Below are 12,293 nucleotides of genomic sequence, written 5' to 3'. Positions count from 1 at the left end.
CAATATGTTGAGTGAGATTGGCTATCTTGTCCTGTTTCCTTACCACATTTCCTTACTCGGTGCGTGTCCTTTTCCTTTTTTGGTTGGGGGGAGGCAGAGTAGTAGTGTTGAGAGCTTGGGGTTCAAATCCCACCTCTGCCACTTATAAGCTTGTGACTTTGAGCAAGTTCTTAACCTTTCTGTGAGTCAGTTTCCCCATCTGTAAGATGGGATAATAATGGTACATACCTCAGAGGGTAGTTGTGAAGATTAAAGGAATTAATACATGCAAAACACCATGTTTCTGGAACATACTAAATGCTCCATAAATGCTATGATTGTCATCTTTCTTTTGGGTTATCTTTTTTCTTTTCTTTCTTTTAAAGATTTTATTTTTCCTTTCTTCCTCCCAAAGCCCCCTGGTACATAGTTGTGTATTGTTTTAGTTGTGGGTCTTTCTAGTTGTGGCATGTGGGACGCCGCCTCAGCATGGCTTGATGAGCGGTGCCATGTCCGCGCCCAGGATCTGACTGAACCCGCGAAACCCTAGGCAGCTGAAGCAGAGCACGTGAACTTCACCACTTGGCCACAGGGCTGGCCTGTGGGTTATCTTTTTTCCTTAATGAGTTGCAATGACTCTTTATAAATTAAGGAAACTCATCCTTTTGATCCTCCCACTCCGCACCCAGGCCCCTGGTTTTTATTCCTTTTTCTCTGACCACAAAAGTAACAGATTATACAAAATTAAGACATTATGGAAATAAATCGTACAGGAAGAAGCCAATTCTTGTTGTTGTACACCTACACTGGGTTTCATAGGAACAACCCAGAAGTCCACCAATGGAGGAGTGACTGAGTTCTCCATGGCCCCCTGCCCACCCATTCCCATCCCTTTTTGGTTGTATATTTTAGCAACTATATCAAATATTAAATAAAATACCAACGCTATACTCCAGACACACCCCAGGGGGACACAACTCCATGTGAGCGCCATGAAACACCACTAGCAAATGTGTCACACACACGACCAACCAGAGACCCCTCCCCAGAGAACCTACTCTCTGTCTTGTGGGCGCCCATGACCCTTCCTGTCAACAGTTTGTCAGCTTCACTTCTGTAGTTTGTATTATAAAAGCTATAGCATGAGGCTGGGGTTTTTTCCTAACTGTAAATTGGAAATACAAACAAAATTATACAAGGTTATCCACCATCTTGCTACTCAAAGAGTGGTCTGTGGATCAGCACTGGCATTCCCTAGGAGCTTGTTTGAGAAATGCAGCATCTCAGCAGCCCCCACCGCCACGGAATCAGATCTGCAGTTTAACAAGATTCCTAAGGATTTGTGTGCACAGAAGCGTTTGAGAGGTATGGCTCTAAAAAATACCATTGTGAGTTCTGTAAAGCATATTGCATTTTTTACATTTTGAATACCCTTTTTCAAACTGTTCATGCCTTTCACATCTCAGAGATTCCAAAACTGCCTGGATGCTTTCCCACCTTGTTCAGAACAGAGTTTTTGTTTTTTTGTTTTTTGAGGAAGATTAGCCCTGAGCTAGCATCTGCTGCCAATCCTCCTCTTTTTGCTGAGGAAGACTGGCCCTGAGCTAACATCCTTGCCCATCTTCCTCTACTTTATATGTGGGATGCCTGCCACAGCATGGATTGCCAAGCAGTGCCATGTCCACACCCAGGATCCAAACCAGGGAACCCCAGGCCACAGAAGCGGAATGTGTAAACTTAACCGCTGCACCACCGGGCTGGCCCCAGAACAGCATTTTTGAATGAATGCTCTGGAACTGTCCACATCTGTATATCTCTTGACTGCAGCACTGTGCTAGCTTCCTATCAGGTTTTGGCTACAGATAACAAACTTTTGGCTGTCGATAACAAAAATTTCCCTCTAAGAGCAGCTTAAGCAATAAAGACACTTATTATCTCATGTCTTAAGGAGCCTGTAGGTAGGCAGCTTCAGCAGCTCAACCACATCATCCAGGTCCTAGCTCTTTCCATTTTTCTCTGCTAGCATCTTCCATGTGTCAGCTTTCTGGCTTCAGGCTTGTGCCTCTTGATCTCATTCTGATTGCCACAGCTCCAACCATCACAACCTCATATTATAGGATGGAAGAAAGGGAGCAAAAAAGGTTTTCTTCTCAGCTATTACCAGGGGAGGAAAACTTTCCAATCGTGCCCCCCTCCCCAACTCAGTGGCCTGAAAGAACTAGGTCACAGGCACAGCACTGGACCAATTGCTGGCAAAAGGAAATGGCAGTCAGTGCCTGTGACTGGCTGGGATTCACACCTGGAAACTGGGCCTTTAGCCTCCTGAAAACCAGGCTTCTGTGAGCACGGAATGCCCTGGTGACAGGCCTGGAGGTCAGCAGTGTCCCACACACCTCTTTCCTGGACTCCCCACCTCCAGTCTCGTGCCCCCAGTTCAACCCTTGAGGGTTTGCATTTTGTAAAAATACAAACTCGCCCACATTTTGCTTAAAACCTCCCAGGCTCCACCTCCCTCACCGCAGAGGAAACAGCAGGTGCCCCAGCGTTAAGGGAGCTGCATTCCAAACCTGACTTTACTCCTTCCTTGTTGGGTGACCCTGGGAAAGCCATCTGACTCCTCCGCGCCTCAGTTTCCTCATCTGACAAAAGGAGATGATAATAGCTACTTTGCAAGAGTCACTGAGGATTAAATAATAATAATCGTAATAACAACAGCTAATACTTATATAGCACTCGCTGTGCGCCAAGCCCTCTTCTAAATTCTTTAGTTCCATTAACCTTTTTAATCTTCCCAACAATCCGATAAAGCAGGACTCTTAGCCGCTTCAGCTGAAGCCACCAGCTCAATCACAGAGCGGCGATGGGCGCAGGCGCCAGGGGAACTCCGCTCTGGGGACTGGCTGCGACCGCTGGGGAGGGGGCGGAGCCTCTCCAAGAAAGCCTGAGCGCAGGGAGGACTACAACTCCCAGCAGGCTCCGCGACGCCGCGGGCCTATAATAACCAGCATGCCCTGGGCCGCTGCCACTATTCCTCCTGCTAGGCTTTGTGTAGGAATTCGCTTTGTCTGTTTTGCTTGCCAGAAATTCCCTAGGAGAACCAAGGAATCTATGCGAGGAAACATTTATTAGCATCATAGATAAGGGGCTTGTGTTTTAATCCTCACTCTCCCACCTGGTAGCTCTGAATCTCATCTCTAAAATGGGGATATTCCTAAGAGTTGCCCGTCAAATTATTATGATGATTGCTTGGTAAATGTCAGCTCTTCAGGCGTCCCCTCCTTCCTCTGTGTCAAACGGTTTTATCAAAGCATTTCATCTCCATAGCAACCCTATGAGGCTGATACTATCATCCCCTGGGAAACTGATGCCAGGAGAGGTTCAGTCCTCTCGCCTAGACTCATACCACCCAGTGAGGGGTGAGGGAGGACTGGAACCCAGAACATTCCACTCCGGAGTTGAGTCCACCTTAGGAACCCAAATGCTTCCCACTTGCTACCTGACACTTTACGGTGACTCAAAGTCCAGGGCAAATATTTTCTGTGTTCAAGGTAAACTTGAATCACGTGACATGTGGAATACCATCAAGATGATTACCTGTTGCCAGTGCTGAGACGGAGACACACGTGGCACTTGGAGAGTCAGTTACAGCTGGATTTTACCTGGTTGGAGAAATCAGGGAAAGCTTCCCGGGGGGGGGAGGGGGTCATGCTGGATCTGAGAACTGAAGAGTGGGAAGAGCACAGAAAAAGGCTGTGAGGAGGAAGAAGACATGTGTTCCAGAGGCCTTGAAAGGGGCCAGGGAAGCTGGAGAGGTACAGCGAGTTTCAGAGGTGCAGGCAGAGCCAGGGAGGGGGAAAGTGAGGTGTACCCAGCGTGCAAGTTTTCACTCACAGGGTTGGAACCTGAGGGTAAAGCCTTCTTAAATTTGGCACCCCATACTAGTCCTGGCCCTAAGTGCAGGGCCTTGTGGGTAGGGTGGCCATCCATCCTCGTTTGCCCTGGAGAGTCCTGGTTTCTGCTTGTTGTCCCGGCAAGATTATATTAGGCCCCCTTTCAATCTGATGATTGTCCTTGTTGGATGATAATTCTGTGGCTGTTCAATTTGTAAAGTCTGTATTTTATCCCAAGGGAATGGGGAGCCACTGAATGTTTTAGCTGAAGAGTATTTTGAGCAGACATACGGAGAAGGGACCATGGGGGCAAGAATGAAGGCTGCTGGGGTCATCCAAGTGGGAGACAAGGGCAGCCTACCTTAAGGGGGAGACAAGGGCAGCCTACCTTAAGTGGGAGAAGTGGATGGAGTTGAGAAATGCTTAGGAGGCATTGCTGTCAGAACAAGGGGATGAATTGGATGTGCTGAGTGAGGGCTTCCAGCTTCCTTGTTCCTCTGTCCTGGAAGTCCTGGTCCTTCCTCTGCTGGTGTTTAGCTGTGTGACCTTGAAGCAGTCCCTTCATCTCTCTCAAACTGTTTCTACATCCAAATAAGAGCTTCTCAGACCATTTATAATAAAAGAGAAGTCTTTTCTTGGGTTTAACATTTATTTGCAAATATATGTCCCCGGGGCCTTTGCACATGCTGTTCCCTCTACCTCTTCCTCATCATTCAGGTCTCCTTTGAAATGTGACCACCTTAGAAGGTCCTCCCTGACCACCCCGTGCCGCCCCTTTCCCAGTTTACTCTCTATCATATCATAGTTATGTTCTTTCCTATTTATTTGTTTACTTGCTCTCTGTCTCCGACTAGCATATAAGCCCATAAGAGCAGGGACTTGCTTTACAGTGCCTGGCACATAGTAGGGGCTTACTAAATATTTGGGTGAAAAGATAGATTGATGCGTGAATGAATGAATGAATGAGTGAATGTTTTCCCTGCCACCCAAATCATTTAGCCGCCCAGCTACAAGCCTCCTCTAGCCCGGGAGCATCGACCCTGGAAGCAAGACAATCTGGCCTGGGTTCAAATTCTGACTCAGCCATTTAACAGCTGAGTTTAGATAAATCACTTAACCCCTCTCAGCTTCACTTTTCACATTAATTCCGAGCTGGGAGAGATGTGAAGACCCAGCTAGCTAGGAAAACGCCCGAAGCGAAACAGGCGCTTTTTAAAAACTTTTTCTTCTTCTTTCACCACCCCGGCCCTTCTCACCACGCCCCTCAGCCCCTCCCTGGAACCCGGGGCCGGAGCGCCCTGCAGGTTGCCGGGCCCTCGCGCACGCAAACACTTCCTCTCCCTTCGGCCAGAGATCGCCCTTGCCGGCCGCGGGGCGCGCGGTCCGCGGGCGGGCGTCAGCGGTGGCGGCTGCGCCTGCGCGCGCGCCTGCGCAGAAGGGGCCGGGGACGGGCGGGGGGTGAAGAAGGGGCCGGCCTTCGAGCGACAGCGACGCAAGATGGCAGCCACCACGGGCTCGGGTGAGCGGGGGCGCCGGGCCCGGCCAGCCGAGGGGGCGCGGGCTCGGGCCGGGGGCCGGGGACCCGCAGAGGGCCGTGCGGCGGGCCGGGGCCTCCGCGCCCCTCTGTCCGCTGGGCTGCGCCGCGGCGGCTCGGGCGACCTGAGCGGGGAGGAGGAGCAGGCGGCGGCCGGAAGCACGGGCGGGGGCCTGGGGGACTGTGGGCGGCGCGGCGAGGCCCCGAGGCGCCCCGGGCGGCGGGAGGGCCCCGCCGAGAGGAAGGGCCGGGCCCCTCGGCGCTGCGGGGCGAGCCCGGGGTCCCTGCCGAGGAGCCCGGCCGGCGGCTCTTTGGGGGAGATCGAGGGTTCCCTGGAGGATGAGAAGGTTCCCAAGAGCGGACGGAAGCCCTTTACGGGGTGCTGGGGGGCCGGTGAGCCGTGGGATGTCCGTCTGGCGGGGACTTAGAGAAGCCTCTCAGGATGGATAGGGGGAGGAAACGGGGTCCTAGGGGTGACTGAGGGGGTCCCCCATTGGTGAGGGGGACAGCTCCAGCGTTAGCTTCGGGGGTGGGGTTAGCTGAGGAGATCTCTATGTTGATTGGAAAGGGGGACGCTTGGGGTGGCTGCTCTAGGGGGATTAAGGGCCTTTCCACAGGGTAAGCGAGGAGGAGAGCATCTCCTTTTCCGGAGGGACGTGGTGGGAGCGGCCCGTGGGGAAATGGCCCCGTCCTTCCCGGGCACCTGCTTGAGGAGACAGATGTTGGGGGGCAAGCTCTCAGTGAGGCACTTGGCGGGAGCTCGCGATATTGGGGGAAGAACAGGTGAATTGGGAGCCTTGGAGGTATCTGGGGTGGGGACGGCGGGCGGGGGGGGGGGGGGGGGGCGGTCAACCGAGGGAAGGCCTGTGCGGTGGGCGGAGTGGGAAAAGGTCAGGTTTCAGAGATTTCTGTTCGAGAAGAAAAATCTCCTCCTCTATTGGGTGAGGGACGCCTGCCCTGAAGTGTCTGTCTTACGGAGACCGCGTTGCCTTCCACTCCTCTGGATGTTGGTGATAGATGGTGGGCTTCGCTCGGGAGTTCCCCATTGGCTGGATGGGCATGGGGAGAGGCACAAGTGAAATGAGAGCTCATGGGTGGGCTTTGGGGAGGCTGAGCACACCCCCTTTTTTCCAGGATGGGAGTGGGGGCTGCATTTTGCAGAGGGGGCCCGGGGTGGGGGGGGTTCTTCCAGGCCCTTGTGGGTTCAGGGAGGCAGCATTTATCTTGAGGTTGAATTCCCTGCTCTGCACTCCTAACATGGGCCAGAGAATCAGACCCTGAGGGTCTGTTTGAGTTAACATTCTACAGTTGAGTATGGGCGGCAGTGGGGGGGAGGGCGGATTCAGGTGGCCTTCTTGAGGAGGCAGGCTGAGGAAGGGCCCCCGGACTGGCTGATGAGGCAAGAGAGTCAGTTTCTGGAAGTGCAAGATTTGGGGGGACTGTGTGTCCCCCTTTTGGTGAGGAGCCTGTACCCTGAGGTGCCTGGCAGTGACGCTGGCCAAGCAGGTCCTCCCAGATGGGGTGACGGTGGGTGACCTCTGATGGAGAAAGTAAACTGGGACACCAGGTGGGTACCAAAATCCTCCAGCTGTTTAAGGCCACAGCAGCAGCACTGTTAGGAGAGGGTTGGTGACCCAAAGTGGACAGGGTGAGGGGAGTCCATCTTTCCAGGATGCTGCTCCTCTCGTATCCCAAGGAGCCATCCTCGTCTGACCGGCGGCAGGGTGGGGAGTAGAGGGAGTTGGATGCAGGAGACGGGGCTGAAGTGACCCACCGCAGGCTGCCTTTTACACGTAAAGCAGCGGGGTCTTCCTGGAGGACAGAGACCACACATGCTTTTCCTAGATTTTGGTTTCATCTGATCAGCGCTGAGTCAATTCCTGTGCCAGGATACTGCCAGAGACGCCGTCAGAGGAGAGGCTGAGTCAGGCCAGGCTGCCGTGGGAACTTCTCCGCAGAAGAACACCCCCGCCAGGTTGCTGTGAACTGGGGGTAAAGTGTGTCCGTAGCAGCCAGCATTATGGTGGCATTGCAGCTCAGCCCTGCTGGCAGTCACTTGAGGTTGGCTACCTATGATCCAGTTTAACACCTACTTAATTCTAACCTCTCGAGGCCCTGCCAGTTGAGGAGCGCTTCATAAATACTCTGGTGGTCAGAAAAACGTCACCACCTGCTGGCTGGCGGCGCACAGGAGCTCTCGCCATGGTGCACGTGATGCGGAGCAGCCTTTGAGGCGCCGTTAAATGGGCTTCCCCAAACCCTTTTCTTTATTCAGTAGCTACTTATTGAGGGCCTGCCATGTCCCATTGTGAATAGCGAATGAGGTGGACATAGTTCCTGTCCTTGAGGAGCTTCTGTTCCAGTCAAGGAGAAGGCCATTAAAGAAGTACCTAATTAAGACGGTGCCAGACAGCAGTGACTGCTCTGAAGGAGACTGTGTGATGTGATAAAGGGCATCTGGAGAGGTGGGCAGGGAAGGCTTCTCTGGGGGAGGCATTTGAACTGAGGCAAATGATGGAAGGAGCCAGCCCTACAACATGGGTCACAGGCGTGTCACAGGCAGGGGAGGGGGAGACAGTGAGTGCAAAGGCCCTAGGGCGGGCGAGCTTGGCATGTCGAAGAATAAAGTAAAGGACTTAGGGAGCTTGTTGAGGAGACAGTTGGAGGGATATGGCTTTGAATTGTCTTCAGTGTGAAGGGAAGCCGTTGAGCAAGTGCCTGGTATGAAGTAGGCATTTAGTAAATACTTGTTGAAGGAATGAATGAGACTCTCAGATAGAGGGGCATGGCGAGATGGGGCCCGTGCCCCATGCGGGGAAAGGAATGTAGAGTGTGAAGAATGGAAGCAGAAAGACCTTAATTGGGTTAAACTAAAGTGAGTGTGCAGGCCTCTGCTTTCTAACCCTGAGAGTCTTTCAGGTGTGGTCCGGGGCCTTCCTTAGTCAGGTGTAGAACAAGCCTCTTGATTCATCTGTGTCCCTGGTTGCCGGGAAACAGCTGTGAAGCCTTTGACTTCCTGTAAGGGCTGAACTTAGTTTTTTATGGTTACTGCTTTCAGCGCTTGGCTACGACACCTCCCCACCTACCTTGGTTCTGCAGCGTGTCATTTCTGCATAGATCCCAAAGGGTGGAACTGTGAAAAGCCCACTAATCTCTCAGGATGCCTGTGCTGGGACAGGTGACTTCCTCAAACAGTGGCCCGTGGCTGCCAGGTCCTTCCTCTCACCCAGCACCCAACAGGCTTCCCTGACAGTTAACCAGAAACCGAGTGCCAGAAGGGGAAGCCCTGGCTGGGCCTGATTTTAAATTTGCATACATTGGAGTGGCCTCGTCCACGCCCTCGGCGTGTGGAAATTTAACTGTACGGGCAATGGAGGTTAAGTAGTCTTCCACTCCCTTCATGGGTGTTCCCCTGAGAGCTGGAGGTGGCCAGTGAGAACCTGTGGTCTCTGGTCTGGTTCCCGTGTGTCTCACCGTGTGAGCCTCTTGTGCCGGTTGTAGCCAAGTGCTTTTTGCACAGCCTGGGCCCTGCGTTCAAGAGGCCTGCCTCCTGTGCTCAGCGGAGGAAGCCGCCATCTGCTCCGGCCATGGGGGAGGCCCTTAGTTGGGCCACTGCTCCTGCTCTCCTTAGGGATTGCCAAAGCTCCTTCTGGTGACCGTGATTTCCCCCTTCTCAGTAACGTTAAAACCACCCTCTTTCCCCCAGCACGTTCTTCTCCCTCCCCCTGCCTCTCACCTGCAGTGTAGCTCTGCAGTAATTTGATGAAAGGCTAATACACAATGTAGAGTCAGGAGTCCTCTGCTTAATTCTGAAAGGCGCAGTGAAGTCCAGAGAGCACATGTGGTGAAGTGACTCTTTTAACACTAATGCTCTTACCTCACGTGTATGCTTTAGAGTTCTCCAAGTGCTTTGACTCACCTGTTGTCAGCTCATCCAAACTCTTCGCAACCTGGCGAGCTGCCAGGAGAGGCGTTGGCCCCCCCATTGTTGCTGAGGGAGACTGGTGGCTGAGGAGTGGTGACAGACCAGAGCCCAGGGGTTTTGACTCCAGTTCCCTCCCCACCCTGCTCCAGTACCTTAGGAAGGAAACGGAAAGGCGTCGTTTGGGCACATGCTCTTCCCAGGTCTTAGAGTGTCTAATCTTGGTGAGAGAAAGGGCTTTACCGAGAAACATCTGCCAACTGTAGCAGGGACCCTTCTTGTAGCATCCCTGGCTGCTATTGATCCCGTTCTGGGTAACATGCTGTCTGACGAGAGTGAAGTCCGTTTTTAAACAGCTCTTGCTTATACCTTGTACTCAGTAACTCACACAGTGGGCTTGGCGCCCCCTCATGTCATGTGCATAGTAGGTCCTTGTCTTCATTTACGTGCAAGCCCTTCAGACTTCTTTTTAAGCTAGACTTCTAGGCCTTACTCTGTGCTAGACGCAGTATTAAATACGTCATCTCATTTCTTACAGCAACCCTTTGAAGCAGGTATCTATTTTGAAGGTGAGAAACTGAGGCCTGGAGAGCAAAACTGACTTGCATGAGGCTCAGAGCCAGTGACCTGCAGAGCCAGGGTACAGAACCAGGGCAGTGCTGCTCCAGGACACCCGCTCTTGGCCACGTTTTCATTCTTCAGCCCTGTTGCCTCTGCTCCAGCTAGGCATCTCAGGGTCCTTCAGGCAGTGGCAGGTCTGCTGACGCCTCTGCCTCGGCTCATGGGTTCTTTCATGGGTAGACAGTAATGACTGTCAAGGAGGGTTCTTTCTTCATCCTCACATGCACCCATCACAAGTCCGGTAGGTGAAACCCCAGAATAGATGCCAGGTCCTCCTCTCCATCGGCGTTATTGTCGTTCCTGTCCAGCCAGGGCAGCCTTTCTCTTGCCTGGAAGACTGCAAAAGCCGCCTGCCTCCAGCCCTGCCCTTTTCCAGTCCATTCTCCGTAGAGGAGGCAGAATGATCGCTTACAGACGTGAAATGGAAACTGCACCTCCCCTGCACCAGGCCCTTCCCACTGCGCTTAGGAGGACATCGGTTTCTTTTCCGTGGCCCGTAAGGCCCTCTGCTGGCCCTTGACCTCGCGCGATATGACACACACGTGTCCTCTTGCTCTTCCCCTTTCAGGAATCCTCTGTCCTAGATCTTCACGTGACAGACTGCTGCTCGCTCTTCGGGTCTCAGCTCTCCAGAAAGGCCATCGCTGACCACCACATTCAGTACCGTCTTCTCGGTCGTTATCACGTCTCTCTTCTCATCTCTTCTAAAGTGCTTCGCCTTATCTGAAGTTTTCTTATTTTCTTTCCTATTTGCTGTGTCTTTCCACTAGGGCAGGATTCTGTCTTGTTCTCTAAGTCCCTAGCGCCCAGCATAGTCCCTGACATGTAATAGGTGCCTCATAAATATTAAATGTTGCAATGAATTAATCCAGGGTCTCACCTTGACGTAGGCAAATAGATAAATTTGACGTATTTGGAGAAACTGTGCATCTGATAGGGCAGAGGCAAAAGTGGCTGCTCAGCCCCTCAAGACGAGCCCTCATCCTGATAGTTGGTATTTCTGGAGGGCCTTCAGCGTAGAATTCACGCTGCCCTCCTTCCCTGGCTCTCCTGACATACTTCCTGCGTGCTATTCTTCGTCTCCGCCCGTCCGCGAAAATCTGACCTTTACCTTGTCACCACCCTAGCAGCAGAGAAACACAGGGCCTTGCCTTTTGTGACCAGCTGTTTGTTGTCACATTGTCTGGACTGTGAAGAATGATAGATTGCCTCTGTTTCTTCCCCGAGATGGGTGGTTCTCCAACTAGCGTGCATCAGAAACACCTGGCGGGCTCGTTCCGCTGCAGGCCCCTCGGAGTTTCAGATTCAGTAGCTCTGTGGTGTAGGGTAGTGCTCTGGGATGCACCTGAGAATTGACGTTTCTAGCATTTGCCTGCAGGGCCGCAGGTCTGGGGGCCATACTCAAAGAACCTTTGCTGTAGAGGAGAGAAAATATGCTCCCCTGGGCAGGCACTAACTAGGCAGCCAGGCTGCACTGGCCTGTTGCTGAGGAGTGAAAGTTACTACCCCTGGCTTGATGGCCCCTTTTCAGGAACGTTGAATCTAGGTGCATCACCTTCCAGGCCTCGTTGTTTTCCGAAATAGGAGCAGCAGCAGGCCCCCAGCTCACTGCCTCCCTTGGATGGGCACCCAAACCAGTTTTAATTAGCAGCGTTCAGGAGCCGCCTGTGAGGCTCTGCCCTTTTAACTCAAGACCCAGGCCAGGCCAGGGTTTCCTGAGATTGGCACGCTGCCAGAGCTACTGCTCTGTGGCCGTGATTTTCCTAAAAGATGTTGATGTTTTAAAGGGCTTCAAAATCCTTTTTGTACCACAAATATTTTAGTATGTTGCTGTGTTTCAAATGACTGCATTAAATGTTTTATTATTACGTGGTGTAAAACCCTGTCAAGTATTTATGCCTTTTCAACCTGGTTGTCGTATTTTCTGTGTAATGTCCTGCAGCTGCTGACTTTTCAGTTTATATTTAGCCAAGAGAATAACTGGCTGACTTTTTATACTGACACAGATCCAGGAAAAATCCTTCTGGAAAGAAGAATTCTGAAGTAACAGGAACAGATGTTTTCTTTTAAAAAGTCTTGGATGACTGTGATATTTTAGCACCTTGGTGAAGTTATCTTAACATTTGCATAGGTAACTTCTTAATAGTTACACTTTCTTAAGGTTAACCAGAGTCCATTTTGACATCCGTTACATTGTCATTTGAAGCTGCCTTTTAGGGGTCAGATTCACACAGAAATATTAGGACTCTTGAGATTTAGGTTGATTTAATGGATTCAAGTGCCGTAGGAATAAAACACATGTTAGCATTCTTGAATCTTTCTGATCTGTTAGCTTCTGTCTGGGGGC

The 12,293-nt window shown here is 51.9% G+C and overlaps 1 protein-coding gene across 3 annotated transcripts in view; it reads left to right on the top strand.

The window, feature by feature from the left end:
* Positions 1 to 5,256: 5,256 nt before the first annotated feature.
* Positions 5,257 to 12,293, top strand: part of UBE2V1 (ubiquitin conjugating enzyme E2 V1) — a 28,632-nt gene continuing 21,595 nt past the window's right edge. For 2 of the 3 annotated variants that reach the window (XM_046679736.1, XM_046679735.1), the window contains exon 1: positions 5,257 to 5,388. In XM_046679736.1, the coding sequence (XP_046535692.1) occupies positions 5,367 to 5,388 (22 nt within the window). In that variant the 5' untranslated portion in view covers positions 5,257 to 5,366. Of the gene's footprint in view, positions 5,389 to 5,634; positions 5,797 to 12,293 lie in introns of those variants that run through there. The other variant, XM_046679737.1, reaches the window with a different exon arrangement.

This window comes from Equus quagga, chromosome 12, assembly GCF_021613505.1.
Source record: "Equus quagga isolate Etosha38 chromosome 12, UCLA_HA_Equagga_1.0, whole genome shotgun sequence".
NCBI lineage: Eukaryota > Metazoa > Chordata > Mammalia > Perissodactyla > Equidae > Equus > Equus quagga.
The sequence above is the reverse complement of the archived record's forward strand: the minus strand, read 5'-3'. Positions and strand labels throughout refer to the sequence as shown.